The sequence below is a fragment of the Diospyros lotus genome, chromosome 9, assembly GCF_014633365.1.
Source record: "Diospyros lotus cultivar Yz01 chromosome 9, ASM1463336v1, whole genome shotgun sequence".
Classification (NCBI taxonomy): domain Eukaryota; kingdom Viridiplantae; phylum Streptophyta; class Magnoliopsida; order Ericales; family Ebenaceae; genus Diospyros; species Diospyros lotus.
Window position 1 is genome coordinate 36033872 of NC_068346.1, and position 23379 is coordinate 36057250.

The 23379-nt window shown below is 36.3% G+C and overlaps 1 protein-coding gene across 1 annotated transcript; it reads right to left on the reverse strand.

The window, feature by feature from the left end:
• Positions 1 to 32: 32 nt before the first annotated feature.
• On the reverse strand, positions 33 to 22820 carry LOC127809725 (cullin-associated NEDD8-dissociated protein 1). Its single transcript, XM_052348750.1, has 29 exons — positions 22708 to 22820; positions 20641 to 20738; positions 20315 to 20484; positions 18824 to 19034; positions 17754 to 17919; positions 17467 to 17596; positions 16402 to 16516; positions 16156 to 16313; positions 15906 to 16029; positions 15563 to 15613; positions 15307 to 15389; positions 14095 to 14179; positions 13918 to 14019; positions 13677 to 13775; positions 11651 to 11761; positions 11490 to 11573; positions 11280 to 11420; positions 8646 to 8738; positions 8424 to 8545; positions 8099 to 8261; positions 7779 to 8018; positions 6575 to 6823; positions 6294 to 6470; positions 6050 to 6196; positions 5739 to 5855; positions 4139 to 4307; positions 3640 to 3717; positions 3427 to 3565; positions 33 to 598 (listed from the first exon to the last, which is right to left on the reverse strand). Exons 2-29 carry the CDS (start codon positions 20674 to 20676, stop codon positions 502 to 504), a joined length of 3657 nt encoding a protein of 1218 aa, XP_052204710.1. The 5' UTR covers positions 20677 to 20738; positions 22708 to 22820; the 3' UTR covers positions 33 to 501.
• Between the last annotated feature and the right edge of the window lie 559 nt (positions 22821 to 23379).

Here is a 23379-nt window from a genome sequence, read left to right on the forward strand (position 1 = left end):
GCAAGCTGGGGTTGAGTGTGGGAGCAAGTGAATTTGATAAAGTGCATACATTAAAATTAGTCTTTTTGAGTAAAAATAGCGGTTACATGCTCAAAATATATGAGAATCTATAAGAAGCTGCAAGATACGGGGGGGGGGGGGGGAAACCACATTGTAAGAAGAATGCTGAGGATGACAAAACTCAATTTAAGGGTATATCCTGACCCTATACAAAGGACAATGACCAGTCTTCACAACAACAGTAGAAGTTTTTCCCTTTATATATAAACCCCATCCAAGTGCCGTGCCGTGCCATGACATTCCATGCCCATATCAGTTCTCTATTTTATCTTCATTTTTGGTTGCAAATAACCACTCTTAACTGATTAACCTTTCCCTCTAATGTACTACTTATCCTGCGGACAGCAAGAACAGGACAGCTTCTTTTATCTGGCTCCTCCTTGCAGGAGGAAGTCAGTCTACCCAAGCCGGGAGGATTCAGCATCATCTTCGTCATCTCTGTCACTCGTTTCGGATAGCACAATACTTCTCCCATAACGTTGGAGATTTCGATATTTCGCTCATGAGGTTCTTGAACTTGTGACTGCAGTCTCCTCCACTGCAAAATGCAGACATATAGATGAGTCAAGAACTACAGGATGCACCCTTCTTAAGAGTGAGGGTGTAGTTAGCAGGAAGAAATGAGAAACCTGGATCATGTCATGGCTCAAGATACCAACGAGAACAAGCTCTGTGATATAAAATGAAGGAAACCAACAAAGAAGGAGAAGGTCCCAGCAAGAAAATAGATTTCCAGATAGAGAAAGAGAACGAAACCAAGGAAACAATAATAATAAAGAGATTTCAATTAAAATACAACACTCAACTTTGTATATTCGTATATCAAACTTCATTGAATATAGAATTTCACTGCCACTTCCACCACACGATAAAATCAACTAACCACACTTATGGCATCAGGTTTCCTATATTCTCCAACTCAAATACAGAGCAGAAGAGTTCAAGATTGAATTGCCAGGAAAGAAGGTGACACAGCTATGATAAATCCCATGGTTGCACAGAAGTTGCATATTGTAACAGTCAAAAATGGAATCATGAAAATATTGATCAAACAAGATCTGCAGCTAATAATTTATTTTTGATAACTACATGGCTTATTTTAATCTGGTCAGAAAAAGTTTCCTTCCAACTAAGTAGATATTTCCTCTTTCTACAGCATAGCTATCGCCAACCAATTGCTAAGGGGCCATTTGAAGACACTGTAAAAAATTTCCATTCCTTACCATTCTGTCATTTTCATTCCAGTCCATTAATTTTCATTCTGCTAAGGAAAAAGAAAACTCAAAACGTTGTTTGATTTCGATGTGAGCTGTCAAAAAAATGAAAGTGAAAACTGTGAACAGTTTGATTTTCTGAAGGTGTGTTCAAGATTAAATTCATGCTATGGGTAAAACAAATTATTGATCATCAGAAAATCCGAAAAATCTGGTCGCCAAATAGCCGACCATCGCCTGCAACTCGCCGGATCTTGGGTGGAGATGATGAAACTTCTTGGACTGGTGTGGGTCACCTTGAAAACGGCTGGAAAACATGTGAATCTGGTTGCTGAGGCTGCTTATCTCCAGAAAACCTGCAGGGCTATGTGTGGTTGTAGGCCATGGCTGCAGTGTCGCCAGATTTGCCATGGGAGCCTGGAACTCACCAAATCGGCTCAAGTTCACCACGAGGACGGTTAGATCCAGTAAACTGGTCACTGAAGCCGCTTGTCACCGGAAATACCAGTGACTTTAAGTGCGGTCATCAGCCAGACCTGCAGGGTCGCCAGACTTGGTGGAAAGACCAAAAGTGTGCCGGAGCTGCTGAGTTTGTCACGCTGAAAACGTTGCTGGAAATGGGAGTCAAGTCACTGGTGTGGCTCCAATGCAGGGTCGCCAAAAACATCAGAGTGTTGTGTCGGCCAGCAGTCACAGGGAGGAAGGCCTTCTCAGTTGGGTGGGAAGGAAGAGAGAGGATGGTGGTGACTTTTGGGCAAGAATGGAAATGGAATGGGTTTTTAACCCATTCCATTTTTTCCATTCCATACCATTCCAAAAGTTATTGACAAAATTTTGAAAATGGAATGCAAAAACAAACATCAGTTCCACTGTTTCCATTCCTAAATTTTGGAAAGGAATGGAATGAAAATTCTGAAAACAGCAACATTTTCAAACAGGCCCTAATATATTGTTATTGGCCAGAAAAATGAGCAAAACAAATATTTCTAAGTTAGAAGGAGAAAAGAAACATCAGTATTTCTCAAGCAACTATCATATAGCAATTTACAATAAACAAAAATCACACGACAAAATCTGCTTACCAGTGATCAGAAAGCACATCCATTTCCATGTAATAAATAGAAAAACAAACTCAGTTTGCACATATCTAGCACATATCCAATTAAATACGGAGGTTTCTTGGCTGGCATTTAACATTGCAGAAATCAACAACATATTACACATAATTTCCTACTGGTAAACCAAAGCCTCTTCTAGTTCTAATAGTCTGAAGAGAATCTGCAGGCTTCTTGTTCATTACAAAATTTAAACATAAATCATTAAAAATGACCACAGGAGAGACCTAAGAAATTCAAAAAAGGGGGGCAGTGTGGAAGCAACTATAGACTTTTGCAGAGAATCACAGGGAACCATTTCCTTCATTTATCATTGATGCCACTTATTTGACCATTTAATACACATAAGCCATTTTCATATAACATTATGTTTCTATTTCCATTACCTCCAATTGCAAGAAATATTTTAATTTCATCTGAACCAAAGACTAAAGTGTTCCTGGAAAGAGAGAGACTACTTAAAACAACCTGAAGTATTGGTTCACTGTTCAGTTGTCAGCTGAACCTCTGACCCTAAAAAGTTTTTACATTCCAGCACACCCATAATCAGCTAACATCTAGGAGCCTTAATAACTTGGATGTCAACAACCAATTGCTGGGCCATCCATAAACCATACTCAAACATGAAAACTATCATTTTAAAACAAAACACAGAAAATTGCATTATTTCCCCCCCCCCAAAAAAAAATCTAATGGCAGTTTGAATCACAATGGTATTTTTCAACTTATTGCGACCCTATCTCATCCTTTTTTACTTTTTATGCTTTCCCTCCTAAGACAAGGAAATTTGAGCCAGTGACACCAAGGTTGAGAACCCAACCAGTCACAAACTGGCCTACAAAGCCAAAATTCTTCCTCATGCCTATTGGATAAAGCAAGCATAAGATATATCACTTCTATCACCTAGTGGGTCATTTTTGTACAAAGGGCTTCCCAAAACCTTGAGGCCATTCAAGCAGGCCAGTTTTTAAATTCCAGGAGAAGAGGAAACATATCCAATTTGCTTTTGAATTTTACATAGCATTTAAAAGCCTCACCTTATGCGATTCAGGGAAGCAATTGCTCGAAAAGCACTTCTAACCATGTCTTCATTACGATCCACTTCTTGCTTAACAGCATTTTGCTTTGGCCTAAAGCTTATAGTTTTCAGGAGAGGATCAACCAGCGAGTCCAATACTGAATTGAAATATTTGGGTATGAGATACAAATATTTGTTCACATAACAATGTAAAACTGATTCATAAACTAACCTGCCAATACAGCAGAGGGGCACTTGTCTGCAAGTTTTGAAAGAATCAAATGGCAAGGCATTTTGACATCATAGTGATCTGGTACAAATCAAATTAGAAATTATACTAAAACACTGTTTCACTTATATACGTGGAAAAGTAAGAATTCCTACTCTAAAGCAAATTCCTATATTCCATCATGACGAATAAGAAGACTAAGAACCCATCCCCTGAATCCCGCCCCGGCCCCCGCCCCCGCCCCCGCCCAACCCCAAAAAGGATAAAAGGAGAGAGAGAGAGAGAGAGAGAGGCAAAAGTACCATGACTAGGAAAAACATGACCATCTTAAAGGCAACATAGAAGGGAATGGAGGGGCAGGGCGTGGATCAACAATAATTAATTAGGAATCAGGGGAAAAACAAGAATGCAACCGTTCAAAATTCCACGAAGAAAAATAAGCAAATAGAATAATGTTATTAAGATAGGGAACATAAGAAATGAATTAGTGCTCTGAACTCACCTTCTAGACCAGATTTAAGGTAGGGGACAATGAAAGATGAAGGATTGACTTGATCAAGGCAACTGTCCAACAATGTGTCTACGCATTCAAATGCCGCTTTCCTCAACTCAAGTCCATCATCGACTACATGCTTGAATGGACCGAGATCAACTGTTCTTATCAATTCTTGCTGCAACAGGAATGCACAAGGAACATGTAACCTTGAAATAAAATAATGAATAGAGAATGACTAAAATGGTTAACAATAGGATAATAGATTTAAAAAACTCCATGATATTTCAAAAGACGTAAAGAAAGAAAACCTTTCCACAGAATTCTTTCGACTACTTCTATGGGTTTTTTTTTTCCTCCTTTGATCTTCTTTTCTTCTTCCCTTTTTAGGCCCCAGAGAGTAGGGATTTTAGATCAAGCCATGTAACAGCCAGTCCACCATTAATTTTCCTCTCCTTTCATCCCCATATAGTAATTTAAAAAGAGTTACAAAATGTAGTTCTGCTTTCTTTTCCATTATTTTCATCCCCCAGTCAACAATTCAAAAGGTAAAGACAAACAATCAGAAAACTTACAAATGAGGATTTGCTTCCACAAGCAAAAAATTGCTGCAAGAAAGTTGTATTTTAACCAGTACAGCGGTTCTCATCACGAGATCACCATTTATACTAAAAGGCATAGTTTACCTCTATACCTGAAAAAATAAATGGTCATGCCATCTTTTTTCTTCTCTCCAGCTTCAGTCTCACTTGGGGCTAATGAAAATATATTCCCTTCGAGAATAGAAATACGAAGTTCAAAAAATCCACTTTCTTGAGCAAATGGCTATGCATCTCATCTTTCAAATTGCACTCAGAAAGTAAGGTATCCACGGCCCTTTTCAGCTAAACTGAGGTCCTGATATTCAATGAGGTTGGTTGTCTGTTGATGCTTGGGAAGACTTTATGTCCATTATTTTCTTTCTTCATTCCCTTATTTATTTATTTATTTTTATGTGGAGATTCTATAACTTCAAAATCCAAAAACATAAAAAATAAAAAAAATTATTAAAGAAAACTGCTTTCAAAAATATTTTCCTAGACTGTACTTACTCTCTTTTCTCTTAAAACAACATACTAAGCCTTAATGCCACTATGTGGGGTCGTCTACATGAATTCTAACTTGCCAATCATTTCTACCTGTGGGTTTATCTTTTGTAAGACGTCCCTTTTCTTGGTCTTCCAAAGAGTCCCTTGCCATATTTTTCTTGGTTTTCCTCTGCCGGTCTACCTCTTTTGTTAAACATTTGTTCCATTCCATCCACTCTCCTCACAAGAGCCTCTAACAGTCTACTTCTCACATCTCAAATTATCTTAATCATGTCTCACACATATTATCTCTTTTCTCTAGTGCTAAACAAAACAAAATCTATTGTATATAAGATTACAAAAATCTATCCAACTAACTTTTATATCATTAAATATTCAATCTCAATTTATAGAACATAATAGATCAATTAACTTTTATATCATTAAATATTCAATCTCAATATATAGAACATAATAGATCTCCATGAAAGCAAATTCACCGCCTCAGGAAACATGGCTCTAACAGTTATACATTAAGTTACCTTGATAATAGTTTGATCGTAAAGAAGTGGCAATATTTCAGGAAGGAGGCCTTTAATGAGGTTAGGCTTATTGTGAGCTGCTGTACTTAAAGCCATGACGGCTGCCCGCCGAACATGCTGCACAATCAAAAAAGAAACAGAAAGAACAAACAAGGAGAATTAAACAAGTAATAGACCATGACACTCAACAAAACCAAAATGTGAAAAACACCCCACAGGTATCCACAAACCCACCATGTTAAATGCAATGTAAAAGTAAAATACAGCTATCCACAATTTAGAACAATATTTATCAGTAATTTAAAAGTTACCCGATCATGATCTCTAATAAGCATAAAAAATGATGATATCTCAGGGTATATTATATCATCTATCTTTTCAGGGCGCTCAACTATCGAATATTTTACAGCAATGACAACAGTTGCTCTGGTAAATGCAGCCTGACTGGTTGTGCGTTCCTGCAGTAATACACATTAAAGCAGCATTGCCCTGAGAAAAGCTAATATATGGCCTAGAAAATGTGCACATAAAAATATAGCCCTTGACACACTTCACCTTCAGAGCAGGAATGAGTTTTCCAGGTTCAATAAGTGCAATTTTACCCAGACACTCAGCTACCACATTGCGAACACCCTCTTCCTCACTTTCACAGTGGTTGAAAAGCAAATTAAGTATCTTTTCAACACTGGAATCCTGAAACTCAGATTTATCCACAGATTGCCTCACTATAACCTGAAAGGATTCACATGTACATCATATAAGAGAATGTTGTAGTTGATACTGCTTCAGAAAATAAAATTGAATGCTGAGAGGATCATTTTGTTCAATGAACAGACCTCTTTCAAAGAATGAAGCAGAAGATACTGCTTCTTTTGCTGGTTATCAATTTGATCCAAAATAAAGGGCAAATATTTTGACAGATTACCAACAGCAATATTTCCAAGAGCATAAGATGCAGCAGACTTGATCTCCTCAAAAGGAGACTGGAAAGACTCAATAACAACATTTTCTATATGTGCATGCAAGCTTAGATCTTTTCTTCTCCCGATCTCTCCCAAACATAGCAAGGCAAGGTGTTGCTTAGTCTAAAACACAGAAGATCAAAGGTGTCAGAAAACAAATGCCAAAGACATATTTGCCAAATCAAATGCCAATTTTTATATATTAGGGCTGGAACAGATAAAAATCAATAGTACACCATTCCCTGTCTAAACAAAACAAGGACGCATAAGCAAGTTCATGTTTAACTAGATATAATCACAAAGTAAGCAAGCTTTGACACAAACAAATCAATTCGATCATTTAACCAATTGGGAGAAAACACATAATATCCACAGAGAAATAGAAACATCACAAGAAGTGCGTAACAAAGACACATTGCCAATCACCATAAGTGTAAACTTTGCATATTTAAATCATCTGCAGATTTGTCAGCTAAGTACATGATATAAACAAGAACAATACAATAATTACCTTCTTTACTTTAGTTTTTTAATTTTGAATCAGCATTTATTAACCAACCCAGCCAACATAATTCTTTGACCAGATAATTTGCAAGCAGATGCAAAGTTAGTGTCATCCTGCAACTGATATAAATTGGATGGCTCAAACTTAATCTTCATTAAATAATAGACTGGGTGATTGTACACATGAAATTTGACAAGTTCCAATTATAGCAATTCCCTCATTTACTTGATTAAGCCCCTTATAGAAAATATAGAATATGGAAGGGAATAAAGTAATGTGCTAGCATCACAACCTTTTAGTTCAAGTATTACTACTAATAAGACTTGTTCCAAATTCATGATAAAAGAAGCACATGATCCATATCAACTATTAAGAATACAGAAGCTACAAATTACAAGGAACGATAGAGTTAATAGGTAACAAACATTATTATTTACTTGTCTTCAATGAAATAAGTTTGCACAAATTAACCCTGTGATAATGTCATCTAATTGGTGATGATGCAATCTTCTGCAGGCATCGAAGCAAATGACAAACAACTAACAAGTAGTAATCTAGACAAAAAATGCTTACCGAATTGGAACTGGTATCATCTTTTAGGATATCTGTAAGCATTTTTACCGTAGAAAAACACTTCTGATCATCCGCTGTAAGACAAAGAACAGCTACACACTGAGCTATCGAAAACAATGCTTGTTTTGCAACACCTCCAGACTGAGGGGACGGTTTAGCAGTTGAAAGAAGAGAGTCAAGCAAAGCATCAAAACTTGTGTTGGCAGAATAAACCAAGGCAGCAAAGAAGTTCTGTAAAGCCTGCAGCATCCAAGAGAGAGCTTACCAATGATGCACATGATGGACAAAACATTGATTCTAAATTAAAGCCAAAGTAATACCAAAAGGGCTTGCCCCTGCAGCAACGAGCTTCTTATTAATGTCAGTGCCTGAGGGAGAACTTTATTTCTAACACTCAAACCAACATTAGGTATTGACTTTCTGTCAGCCATCAAGGTGCAGCAGAGTTCGAGGGCTAGTGCCGTCATATGCAAGTCTGAGTCACTGATGTGCATGTTCAGCGTTAAAATGGGGTTAGCATTCAGAACACAACTTGGAAAACCAAAGAAAATAAAAAATACAAGAAGAAACTGAGAAGAAATTGTACAGAAATAGATTATTGAAGAAATGACTAAAAAGGAAATTTAGAAGAAAAATGCCTAGAACCTTATCAAAGTTGAAAGTTCAGCAATAATGACTTCATAAGCAGCTGGCCCAATTTTATCACCATAGGCAACAATTAGAGAATTCAATGTCCCCAGTGTTGCCTGTCTCAGTGCCCTGTTAGCCTGTTCCCAAGAAGAAGCGAGCCAATCAAATATTCAGTCATCTAAAATTACCCAAATATATCAGTAAGTGAATATTGTAGAATAATAGTAGACAACTTACCTTCCGTAAGAATGCAGTTAGCTCTGCAATAATATGCTCTAGAACACATGAGAGGTCTATCCGCAGTGGCGAAGCAGCTATGACAGAAAAAGCCTGGAAGCAAACATCACGGTTTAGCATTCTTAAACCAATAGATCAACAATGGGCATCAAGTATTCAATGAAAGTGTTCAGCTTCTTTGAATAAGGACTTTAAATCACACTGAAAAGATGCATGTCATACGTTACACTTTAACAAAGTAAAATGCACAATGTGTTATGACCACCAAAATCATTCCATCTTAAAGTATTAAATAAGGGAGTGGAGGAGGATGGGGGATAACATTAACTTCTTGGTAATGAAATACGCATACGATTATCAAAATACCTAAATGAAATTTTAGATTTCCCATTTCATTTTTAACATAGGGTTCAGCTTGTATGACTAGAAAGATTCAGTCTGTTATCAACCATGGAATTGCAGTATTTAGATCATCTACCAGCTTGTGAGAAGGCAATCAAGAAGTATGACAACGTTCAGAGATAAAGTGTGAAAACCCGAAAGAAATGTCCTAATATGTCCCCTCCCCCTCCCCAAAAACCACCCCCCCCCCCCAAAAAAAATAATAATAATAATAAAATAAAAGCAAAAATTACTTCCTTTATTATTTCATTAGCAATGAAGATGCTAATTGATTATAAACTCTTACCATTCTGTTTTATTTATTATGATAGGTAATTAACTTGGGTTCTTCTCAACAAGTAAAACACAAATTCCCACACCAAATCCATATGAAGATAAAAACAGAATCGAGACAAAATAGTATTAAATGCAGGGAACAAAGGACAAAACTTCTTCTAAGAAAAGTAAGAAACAGACCTCGCAGGTTTACTATCAAACTGAAGGCCAAGGTCCCTGAAAAATTTGGCTTCATGCCTAGTAAGTTAAAAATGAAGACTGCCCACTTATTCAGACATATGATGCAAAGGTCAAAAAACAAACATGACTTGCATATCATGCTTATAGTCCTCAAAAAAAAGGAGCCTATGACAGAGTCCCTAAAGAAGTCAGTGGATGATTTTATATTTAGAGAAACAAGGCGTCGGGGCTTCTTATATATAGGTTACAAAAGACATTATCAAGCTTCAAGCGAAAATGTGAGCTAGACTTTATAAAACAGATATTGTGACTCTTCCAATCAAAAAGGAAATTCAGGACCCACAATGAATCCTTACACTTTGCTCTAGTGATGGATGAACTCAAAAAGTACATCATTAACTCTAGTGCTAGAAGGCATTCCTTAATGTATGTTATTCACAAATAATATTGTTATTGTTATTGGATAAGGGAAAAAAGACATGAGTATTAAGCTTGAATTGTAGAGGCACACTTTAGAATACAAAGTCTATAAGTTGAACAGGTAGACAATTGAATATATGGAATATAAATTTGATAAAAATAAAGTCTGAATGATATCGTTCTGAGACTTAACCGTCAAATTATTCCTAAAAAAGAGAAATTTAGATTATCAATCATCAATAGTATAACAAGAATGGGAGATTATTGAGTATGCTACCCATAAAATCCAGGCAAGAAAGTTAAAATGGAGAAATATTTTCAGTATGTTATGAAATTGTAAAATCTCTTTAAAGCTAAAAGAAAAGTTTTATTGAGCAATTATAAGACTGGCTTTGCCATATGACAGTAATGCTGGGCAGTTAAGCAACAACACATGCAAAAGCGTGAATGAGATGAGAATGTTACAGTGGATGTACGACCATATAAGAAAAGACAAAATTAGAAACAAGATTATTGTAATACGGTTGCAGCAGTGACTAATGAAAATAAAATGCATGAAAATAGTTTTTTTTTTTTTTTAAAGAATGTAAAATGCATGAAACATATTTAAAATGTCTTGCACATATGATGAGAGTGGATAGAATGGAAGAAGTTTGTAGCAAAAGATGTAACATCCCCAAAAAAAAACTCTTAACGGAAACCCTTAGATATTACACAAGTTATAACAAGCTTATAAAAGAAATAAGCACTGGCACATATGATTGAAGAGCTAGAACCATATAACTAACCCAACTTAGTCGAATGAAGACTTCTGATCAACAACATATCAAGCCTTAATTCCACTGGGTGGGGCTGGCCTACATGAATTCTAGCTCACTCATTATTATCTATGGTCATATATTCTCTGAGACTCTTATATAATACCTAAGTGTCCCACCAAATTTTTCTTGGTCTTCCTCTACCCCTTTTGCTAAAGATTTGTTCCATACCATCCACCAAGACTTCTAAAAAAGTAATTAGTTCATCAATGAGATAAATAATTTTCTGGTTTCATGAATCCATAACTTCCATCTCCAGTCATCCACAATAATATTCCACACATCTAGCCTCTAATACATGAGAGACTATTACATCTATGCAAGATTTGAGAACTACACAAGGATAATAGATTGAGATGTACAAACATTAAAAATTGACACTAGTGTCAACTAAATCATTTCACTTTTGAGTAAGACCCCTTGCAACCATGTCTGTTATGTCATGCATAATATTATGATTATAAGACAAATAAAAAATTCAAGTATAAATTGCTTTGCCAAAAATAGCTTCCCATCAACAAGACCATTAAGACCCAACCTTCACAGCAGTAAGACGGGTTATCTCGTTCCCCATCCGATCAACCAGAACTGGAAGGCATGATGGCAGTTCGCCTTTGAGGTTATCACCAAATGTTGAAATGGCAAGTCCCATGCAAGAAATTGCACACTCCTTAACCTCCTGTAAAAGAAGTATCATAAGGCAGGAAACATGCACAATGTTATCAGTTTGTAAAGATAATCCACTAACCTGGTCTTGATCTTGATTTGTTAATCGTGACATGATGGCATTATATATGGGGTGAACATAGGGCTTGAAATCAAAACCATAGACCTGAGCAACATGGCCATTAGTGCCTCGGAGAATTGTCAGTTAATAACTCAAATATAAAAGGGTAAAAGTAGTCTCACCTCAAAGTTAGGCCTTACAACACGAACAAGTTCCCCACATACTCTTAATGCCTCAGCAGTAACTTTGTAATAGCGCTCACCAACAGCAGATAAAACAGGAGAAGAAAGTGCCTGGAGAAACATCCGTAATAAACAATCATTATAGAGCAACACTCTATGTAGATAGGGTATTACAAAGTGAGGTTATATTAAGGTGAAGGTTATTCATTTAGATTAATGAAAAGGCATATTAAAATGAGAACGTAAATCACGCTGATGGGATGTTGAACCTAGATGAAGAGATAATCAAGACAAGGAATTGTATGGTAACATTCAGAATTCGAAGTTTGCATTATATACACTTACATATCACTTTCTTTTTTAATGAATAGTGACCGTTTAATACAAAAAGCTTCTCATGGATTTTCTTTTTTCAACAACAATCACAAGCCTCAATCCCACTTCTTCTTTAGCAATTTCAGTTTCTTCAGGAGAGATTTTCTTTTAGAGATTTCCTTAAAAAGTGCTTTTTTGTGAATCCCTGCCACGAAAAAGTTTTAGAAGTTTGCTTTTATTGCATTAATTAGCATCAGCTTTGTTATGATCATCTGCCCCCAGAACTTCATGTCACATCAGTATACAAGACAAACATAAACCTGGAAGTTGCTAGTGCTACCCTAATAGGGAAGAAAAATTCAGCTACCAAACTTTTATGGTCAGATTATTTTCAGTTATTATAGGCTACCTTCAATTCAGTATATCTAACATTTACTCAACATTTATGAATCCCCTATTTATATATATATAAAAGCATTCAACCATGCATTAGCTTCCTCTAATTAGCACCGCCATCACATCTATATAAATTTCAAATCTAAGCACTAGAGGATTAATACTCCAAATGTACTCCATTTCCAAGTTCTTTTAAGGAACTCTATTTTCAAGGAGTTTTCTACCTACACAAATAACAAGGTAACTGATGTAGGACGATTAACGAAACAAATAGAAGAAGAATTGAACCAAAAGTGTTAAAAGGAAATATCACATAAGCTGTTTTAGATTTGCTGTTATTCAGTTATATTGTGTATATAGCTTTCTGTTGTAGCAGCAGTTATTTTTAAACTTGTGCTTCCTATTTGCGCTTCTTGTTATTTCCTTTATTATGTCGGTAGTCTAGACTTGGCTGAGTATATAATCAGCTTAGTCTTATTTTCTGTATTCATTCAATTCATAAATCAGAATATTCAGAATGTTCTTCTTCTCATTTGTTTGCGTTCTATTCTCTGCCCTAGCTCGATCTTTACAGTTCTATTCTCTGCCCTAGCTCGATCTTTACAAAAAGAAGCAACATCCTAGGGACGAGAAAGGGAGGCACAACCATGAGGGGCAGAACCATCATTAGTTTCCATTAGTTTCTGTTTTAATTGATTTAATTTTATCATTACAGCTGATGTCTACTTTAGTCTTTTCTGTTTTAGGGTTTTTTTCAATTGCGTTTAGGGTTGCTGATTGCTAGGTAGTATTTAAACACTTTTCTCTTGTTTGAGAGAGAGTTTTTTTCAATAAACTTATGAGTTTACCCTAAGTTGCTGGTGGAATCCAGTTCTCTTTGTTTCCCTAAGGTCTTTGCTTGAAACCTTTACTTCTGGCTGCGTAAGTAACTGAGTTATATTTGAAGATTTCCTGTATTCAGAAATACTCATTCTCCCCTATTTCTAGTTACTACTTGTAAGGGTGACCAGAAACTGTCCAAAATTCAGAGGCAGTGCTTTTACATTACAGCAAGTTATGCTCAGTAGCACCTATGTTTCGCCCAAAAATACAAAAATTGATATCCACAGTTAATATCTTAATTCAGAAGATAAAACTACCAAAAAATAACTGGTGACTGCATTATTCAAAAGTTACACAAGTCAGGGAGTTGCTAAACATTAGATGCAGCTTGTGTGGATACTACAGAAAGACAGAAGCATTAAAAATGTACCATACAACCTAAGGTGAGTTGAATGAGGCATTTTCAATTCCTCAACCAAATTTGATCTTATACCTTAATATAAGGGTGAAAAACAGAAGGCACGTGGGAAGCCAATACTAGTTTTGTAAATATCAGGGCCTCAATCTTCAAATTTGATGTTGCAGATTTGTCCTGGTTAAGGATAACAGGAAATTGAGATGGTAGCATTGGTATCCATATATGAGAATACATAATAAATATAGAAATCAGATTTCACACAAGTAAATACCAATAACACAAGATTCTTTTAATAACATAAAAGATTTTTACTCACACACAAGGCTTTTTCAATTCCAGGAATAAGCAACCCAATATGATCTGCAAGGCAATCAGGCAAGACAATAACAAGTTCTTTCAGAACTGAAAACGCACCAACCTGCAGGCAATGAAGGCCTCATAAATTTTAGAAACAACAACATAGAATATTTGCAGTATTAAAGTGAACGTATACCTTTGTCTTAATAGACTTCTCGCGTAACTGCCTCGTGATAGATCTAACAATCTTGGGTACTTCTTGCTTCAATAACCATCTTGGACTGCAGAAGATGCTACAAGTGTTAGTTTTACTGATTATCATAACAGATGAAGATTCAACCAAAAGAGAATTTTCCTCAGCCAATAAGCAATCATGTTATCTATGGAAGAAAGCCCAATAAACAATTAATTAAAATCCAACCATTTAACACAATGAACCATACATCAGTATGAAGCAAACTGATGCTTTTGATATTCCTAAAGTTGCTAAAGGATTTCTACACATGCACATATGTGTACACTAGTTTCCCTATAACTCACATGTGAACAAGAAAGACACAGCAGCTCTTTACACACCACACACAAACTTTCAAAATAATTAAGCATAATAATCCATAATGTCAAATATCAACCACATAGTCCGCCAACACAAACACTCCAAATACTATAGCAAACATATCAGACATATATTACCAATTCTACAAATAGGTCATTCTTGAAATTAAAATAAAACTGTAGTGCGTAAAAATTTTGGTTAAAAATTGGTAAAACTAAGAATAAATTAATGATTATTGTTAATTTTTTATAAACACCAGCACTACTCTACTTTTTCTCAAGGCATATGAAGATTTGTGTGCACGCCAGTTGGACCTTTCTCCATCCCAATATGCAGGCGTAAGATGTTTCAGATACTTCCACTGTCTGTCCCTATCCCTCTTGTATGTATACAACTTGCAAGATGCTAGTGTACAATGTTCTTTGATCTCATTGATCTGTTTCTCTCCTGTCTTTTGTTTTCTTCGTTCTTCCAGTCTCTCTTTTCCATGATATTCTCCTTCTCTCTCTTTAATCCTGCCACTCAGTTCCCCATCCTCTTCCTCCCCTATTAGCTCTCCACCACTACTTTCTCTAAACTTCCCTCAATTTTCTTGTACTTCTTCTACTTTGCTTTCTTGATATCCAATATAACTCAGACTTCAATCATCGTCGGGGACCATGCAGCACAAAAAGCTGCAGCATCCCCAAAGAAACTTGAAATTGTTTCATATTAAAATTCTTTATCGTATTTTTTATAAATCATGTGTGTCAAACCCCCAGTAGAAAGAGTACTTCAATTGATCATTCTTCAGATTTTATTGATGAAAAGAGCATATTGTTTATTTAAGAAATATGAACTGTAATATCTTGCCTTGTCTCATCTACATCAATTTGCCCCTTTGTGACATTTCCTGTCTGGCGAAGCAATTCAATAAAAGTATTGAATACATCCATCTGCAGCATAAAAAAATAAAGGATAAGAGAGGAAAGGAACGGAAATTAGTGCTATGATCATGCAAGATTCCCACCCCCAAACAATGAATAAACAAACCTAAAAAGAAGGAAAAGGAAAAAAGAGGCCATAGAAGCACATAAGATTTTTTCATAAAGTACCCTTTTGGCATTACCTTAACATTCTCCTCCCTTTCTTTAAACCTATCAATTAACTTCGGACAGGCCTGCAAAAGATCTGTCTGATAAGTAACTCACATTTCCTATTAAGATTTAGTCATGTACATACATGAAAAAACCTGAAAAGAACAAAGGAAGCAAATTTCCTTAGTCCTTACAGTACAGAAATGTTCAAGATCTTACTTCCTAGTTCAGAAGTTTATAGCAACTTTTAGGACATTATTGATGGGAATGCAAGATTGCTGCATCTGTCTGTTGTACAGATACCATAACAAGAAGTGACAAAAAAGTATCAGACCATCAAGAGTCTATGACTCAAAAACATATGCGAATACATACCTCTTCATAAAGCTTTGAGAGCATCTCAGGACGGGATACAATCAAAGCAGCTAAGCATTTAGCAGCAGCTCTTCTAACCTTCCAACTAATATCTTCATCATCTGTATATTCATTTGCACTCTCTCTACAAGGTCATAAAGCACGTAGATATCAGGGACAATTATATCAAGTAATTGGGCATCACTATTCAATAATAATTATGCAAAAATAATTCATATTTAGCATGCTAATAGGAGGAAAAACCACTTACTCATCTTCTTCCTCCTCATGACTCTCATCATCAGTATCTTCCTCCATGTTATCAGTGAAATTAGGATCATAGCTAAGATATTCTAGAGTAAGATGAAGAATCTCATCACAGTAGGAAGATATATCCCTGGGGCACCTGAGCAGAAAGCTCTCTAAAGCCTGCAATCCAAATTAATGTGTCTCAGCTGGGAGATTGTAAACAGAACCTGTCAGAAAAATCTGTAGAAAGAGTTCGTGTATACAGTACCTGAAAACTATACTCACGAAGCTCCTCGTCATTCTCTGATGAACTTGTACAATAATTAACCAATACTGGTACAGAATCTCCAAGATGCGGACCAAAACGGTAACCAACAGCCCGGCTAAGACACAACAGTTCCATGGCTTGTTAACATGTTTCTCATCAAGTAATAAACAAGAGGATGCACTTTTGACTAGGAGTGAGAGTTAATGCAGTTTAGTTTCATACGAAGAGATCTCAGGACAGCTTCTCAGAAAGAAACTAAGGCAACATGAATACAAGCGAAACCAGGAATGATAGAATATATGCAGAATGATATTGAGGTGAAGTGAAAGGAACAATAAACAAACATAAGAATCAGGGAATAAGAGTGACGGAGGAGACTTAAATGGTAGGAAAAGAGTGAGGGAGGAGACTTAAATGGTAGGATAAGGACAATGCATGAAAGGAGACTGTTTCTTGGTTCTTACATAGTTTTTGAGAGAAAAAAGAAAAAAGCAATGAGAACAATTTCACAATAGAGCAAGTAGTTGTTAAGAAATGCCTATTGTCAATTTAGCATCAACTTAAAGTTCTGACCACTCAATGTTAAAGTCTCGCATTTTGGACAGAATAGTTCATAAATAAATTCAACAGATTTTCATGTTTCTTGGTGAACAACATGATCAGGTAACCTGGAATGTATGGTAACACATTGGAGCACCCTAAACAAAAATGACTAAGAAAAGCAAGAAAGTTAACAACTTCGTTGGCAAGACACCCTATGTTAGCAACATGAGAGATAGAATTGAGCGCTTAATGGCACAATGACAAGGCATTCACTAGCAACACTGCTCTGACACTTAATATTGATTATCAAACAAAACGTTCAACTTAAGTACAGGCAGGCGCCGACATAGCATAAACAGAATGTTTGAATGACAAGTTATACTCCAATTAGAACAGACAACAGGTTTACATTTGGGAAAGCAAATGGTCAACAAGGATAACATGGGAAGACAAAAGGGAATTTTGAGAGAGAGAGAGACACGTGTCTACACCATCAAATACACAGGGAAAGAAACCTATTACCTTAGAGCCCCAATCATCTGAATGTTTGTGCGGGCCATTTCAGGCTTTGTTCCCTTATTTTTCAAAAGCTTGCCAACTTCTACTGTTGCCTTTGCCAACAAATCATCTGACAAGCTTGAAGCCAGAGATGCTAAAGAGAGAAGAAAGGCTAAAGTAAAATTACTGTTTTAATTAATATTGCCATTTTAAACCAAAAGTTTAGACAGAGTTTCCCCGTCCAAGGATCTAACACATTCAGATATGATTTCACCCTGTATTCTTAGCTTTACCACAACATGCAGGCTTACCAATACATGAAACAGTCTTCTTGCGAGCGGTGGCTTGGTTGCAACTCAACTGGGGCAATAATGCACCTAATAGCAGCTCGTGGTCTGACACCATCAGATTCCCATATTTGTGAAGAACGTCACATAAAATATCGAGGCATTCACACTTTATCTCTGTACTCAATCCCTGTAAAATTAAAATCAGTAATATAAGAATTGCTAGCAACCTAAATGCAACAATTATTAATCTCAGAAAACAAACAACTAAAGGTAGCAATTGAAGTTCAACCAGGCCATTTAAAGGGGTTCTGCCTTCAATATGTAACACACAGTCAACTGTTCAAGGGATCATAAAACCACATACGAAACATCAGGAGGATGCAAATAAGACATAATGTACACAAATAAGTTCTTGATACACTATATACATAGCTTCCTAGGACAGAAATTTCTGCTACAACAGTCGCTACACAGAACCCAAACCAATTAAAAGAGAGTCACATTTCAGCTTCACTACATACAGGAAGTTTTTTCCCTTTTGGCTACATCCCTTCCAAAGAATTTCACACTACATTTTTCAGGAAATTTTTTTAACCAACAAATCTCTCACCTCCCAGTATATAATTTCATCAACCATATCTCATGCCGAGAAGGCCACTTTAATTGTCTGTTTGAAGACTCCAGTGAGGTACAGAAACAAACTTGCTAAGAAGGAATTACCTTAACCAGCAAGAAGGAGAAGGAATTGCCTTGCTTCATCATAATTAGTGCATATTTTGATGATTGCAATTCACTAACCAGCTAATTGAAAAGTACAATCTTTTTAATAATAGATAACAGTAGGCATTCCTCCTGTGAGTTTATTGGCCATCCATTCAGTCACTCTTCCAGTAAATTACGAAGCAAGTGTATCTGACTGATCAAATGTGTCCCTTATCATGCATACGATTTTCTTCAGAAACTAATACTGTCTAGTATCTATCATTTAAGTAGAGGAAAAGTAAGTGTACTAAAAACCTTGCTCACTTCTTTTCCATATTCCAGTAAGCTTTCCCATAAAGTAACATGAATATAGATTTTTAAAAACTCACCGAGCCAGTTATTCCTTTAATCAGTTGTGGGGAGATGGAAACAAGAATAGATTGTGCAACAGATGAGCTAGGCACTTCAGAGATAACAGTCTTCAAAGCGATACTTGCAATGTCACGATGCTGATCTTTTCCATTAAGTAGTTTATTGCATAGCTTACTGGTCATCTCCACAACTTGTTGCTCACGGACTTTCTTCACCAGCGGAGCAAGACTAAATGACATGACAGAACAAACTATTAAAATTCAAGAAAACAGCCACAGGCAATATCAAATTACAATTTCAGGCAATTTCCAGCAAGTAGTGCAATAATTTGTTTTAGACAAGCAGGTTTTGAGCCAGCTATACAGAGCTTCCAGTTTTTCGTTTTTTGTTTTCAATTATGATGTTGAAGTTTGCCTCGAGTTTTGTCCTAGAAGATAGCAGAACCGGAAGGAGCATGAAGGAGTAGTCTCGGCTGAAGAAATTAGGCAGCTAGGGGTTAAGTGTAAATAGTACATTTTGTTGGGGTTAATATGTAATTTCCCTAAGTTAGTTGCCTAAGTGTGTCCACCGCCTCTATAAATAAGAGGGCAAGGCGCCTGCTGAGAGAGGATCATTCTGTGAGTGCTCTAGTCCTTTGTATTATGAGTGCAAGTCATTCTTCAAGAAAGGAAGACTGTCTGCGAGTCTTGGGTTCTTCTTGAGGAAACAGTGTGGTGTTGTACTCGGGATTTTGTGGGCTAGGAGGGCTGTGATGTACTGATCTTCTGTCTGGTAATAAAGATTGCTTGAAGGGGTGTTTGGACTGCTGGATGTAGGATTGCCAAAGGCATTCCAAACCAGGATATATCTTGCGCCTATTGTTTGGTTTGATCTTTTCAATTCTGTTATTTTCTCTTCTGTTAGTGTATGTTTTCTGTTCTTACATTTACTCTGCATCTGAGAGTGTTTGGGAGGGTTTATGTGAGGGTTTTCTCGCCTAAGGGTGTAATCCAAGAGTCCTAAGGTTAACATATGATTTTCATTTTTTCAGTTCAGTTTTCATTCTTTGCTAAAAATTAAAAACTAAACACGGATTCAATAACTCACTTTTTCCAAACTTTGGGAAAAAAAAATGAATACAGCATGTGAACTCATTTAAAAATATTTATTTTATTGGCAATTATTGACAAAAAATCCCTTGTATAAAAAAAACACTTTTTTGCACTTTTTCTTCTTTTCTTGACCGGTTAGATCCCAAAGTTGGGTATGGTGGATGGGATAGACATGAATATAAAAAATTGGGTGCAATAGCCGTGAGTTTATTTGAATAAAAAATCAAAGATATTTCAACAACACTATTAAAGCATTCCTACAGAAAATGGTGGGTGCAACAGCTGTGAGTTGACACAAAAACGAGAGAGACAGAAATAGGAGAGTAAAAGTATTGTGGCTCGTAACTAGAAGGGCAAAAACTTGTAGGCACGCTAGACATGTAAGAACCCAAGACAGAGGAAAGGAAAGGGTCAAACCATTTTACAGCTAACCCAGATACATCACCAGCTGCATCATCCAGTTGCTGTAGGACAATATTTGACAACTTCATCTCAAGATCAGAATCAAGTTTAAATCCCTCTTTGTTTAACTCATTTAGCAAATCAGAAGTTGCCATATATCTGTAGTCCTTATCTTTGCCAGTCATCTGAACAATAAAATTGAACCAAGTGAACACATAATAGCAAGCACCCTTCTCTTGAAAAACCAAGACTAAAGTTTTTTTTCTTCTTCTTCTTTTTTTCAAGTGTGCATGTGAATGCATGCATTCGCATATGCGTGGAGAAGGTGCATGATATAATACCTTTTCCAGTATACCAGTTAAAGCCAAATTTGCCATCTTGGGCAACTGTTTTTAAAGTGCCAATCCCACAGACTAGCAATGCTTTCTTATATTAATATCTGAACAGGAAAGAGACCATAAAAGAAAAAGCAGTCATTAGAAACGGAAAATACATAAGCAAATTGCAAACCAAACAAAGCCATAACCTCTTTATGACAAATTCAGTATGAAGACCATGGGGAATATTTAAGTCCCAACAGCAACACCAGGCCTGGCATTGGATCAGTTGACATCACCAGAAAGACAGGACGGGCACTTATAAAAGGTAAATTACTTATACCCCTTATACTTTGCTGAATGTATACTTAAATGAATCCTTCTACTCCTAGCCATCCATTTATCTTAAAAGATACATGCTAAGCACATGACTACTTATTAAGCAAATAATATAAATACCAACTAAAACGTAAAAACATAATTAATCACCATAAGTTGAACAAATAAGAAAATAAAAACATTATTAAATCAAGAATATGCTCCTACATCAGAAAGATAAAGATATACACACACATACATATATATATGTAGAGAGAGAGAGAGAGTGTGTGTGTGTGTGCGCGCGCGCGCTTGCTTTTTATGTGTTTAGTGATTGTGTAAAATGTGGGAGTAGATATTCTAAGTGGACATATATAGAAAAGCGGAGAGAGAGAGAGAGAGTCATAGCCTTGTTTCCAGGGGAGAAATCAACATAGTGAAATGCATAAAGAAAAAATGGGCTTGCAGGTGTACGTAATTTAGTGAGAGAATATATACTGTGAAAGTGGATTAGGTAAATGAAAGAAATTTCAGAGTAGTGAAGTCATTATGATTGGTGACAATAGAAAATACAAGATGAACAAGGCAAATATAATTAGCAAAGAAGATGATGGTGTGAGTGACTAGGCATGCACAAGTTCGTACTGAGAAGAGACAATATTATGCTAGAGAATAAATGAAAATATTAGAGGTAGGAAGAAGGATGCTGGGGGGGGGGGGGGGAACCGAAAGGAAGATGATCCTTTAATTTTATGTTAAAATATACTTTTGGAGAGTGAATGAGTTGCCCCTCTTTTGTGTAGAAGCAACTTTTCCCTTATACTTTTGCAAATAGGTTGTTTCCACAACTCAAACCCTCTTCCAATAACAAAAGAGCAATCTTACTGTTGCTACCAAGGCTCACCAACAGAGCAAAGTACAAAAATGGTAAAAGGTGAATTACCCTGTCTAGAAACTGCTGCATAAAATGACACATACGCCGTTGGTTGGAAGGATAATAGGAAAAATTAGCAGTTGCTACTCAATACCAGCCTAAACAAACCATGAGTAAATATAATATCGATGATCTAAAGGGGGATATGTGGCCTAGGTAATTAGTGAACATGGCATACAGTTCTCAAGAACATGATATAACCAAAGATTTACCAGTTTCTGTCACTACTTTCAATCATATAAAGCCCACATTTCAGGACTGTTATATCCCCATTTCATTTTTTATAATTCGTCAGTCTGAGGGCTTATACCCGCACAACTAGCATGTGATCGACACTAACCGAGTAGGATATAGCCCATAAAGATAATTCAGCCTGAAACTAAATTTCCCGTACAACCAGAACATAAAAATAAAAAGCACAAACATATGAGAGAAGAAATATAGAAAGTAAACATACATTCCACACACTGAAGTTTGAGTTTGATCAAAAGGTCACGTAGACAAACAAGAATAGAAACCACAATTTGCCCACACCCAGAGCGACTTTATTCATCAGTATAATAAACAAAAAGAGGGCAACTACCAAAGACATTGTACACGACAATCACAAAACAGATCAACAACAAACCCTAGATAGACTATACACGTCGCAGCTCCGACGGATTGTAAAAGAACAAACCCTAGCCGATTCAAAACAAACTGCGGACGAAATGGAGCAAAAAGTGCATCTCAAATTGCAATCAACAGATTGTATTAACAATTAAGTAAAGACAACAAAGCATGTATCCGATATATACAGAAAGGGAGGGGGTATGAGAATAGGAGCAGTGAGGGTTTACTCTGAGAAGATTGCAGCAGCCGAGCTCTCTCTCTCTCTCTCCAGCTTCGTATAGAATATATCTCTCCCGATTGTGTAAAAGGTGAGAGTGAAAAATCTTAGCTGAGTGACGACAACACATCATATTTCTCGACTGCCCGCATGCCATGGGGTTAATTTCCACGGAAGCTCTTTTTTACATTTCAACCCTCCATTAAAAGGGTTATGCTACTTCCACCCTCTTATTTAAAGGAATGTACAATTTAACCCAACCACTATCCAATCTTAAGTAAATTACACTCAACACCCCAAGGTTTCTCTAAATTGCACCCTGTACCCCACATTTTGATATTTCATTGATCTCTCCTGGTCAAATTTTCGTACACCAAAAGAATTATGGGTTTCACGGATCCAATAATCTTTTCTCCCATAATTGTTTTTGTGGTGGCTCGAATTCGTAATCTCGTTTTGATACCAATTAAATCATGATCAAGTATTTACTTTCGTATCAAAAGTTATAATTATTAGCAGAGACGTAATTTTATTTCTGTAAACTCTGGTAGCGAATAATTTTTCTAACAAGCCCCCAACAAAATTATAGACTCCAGGGTTCGAAAGATTTAATATATCTTAAATAAATTAATTTTTTTATACACTTACATACAAATTGAAGGTCAAATTCATATAAACATTT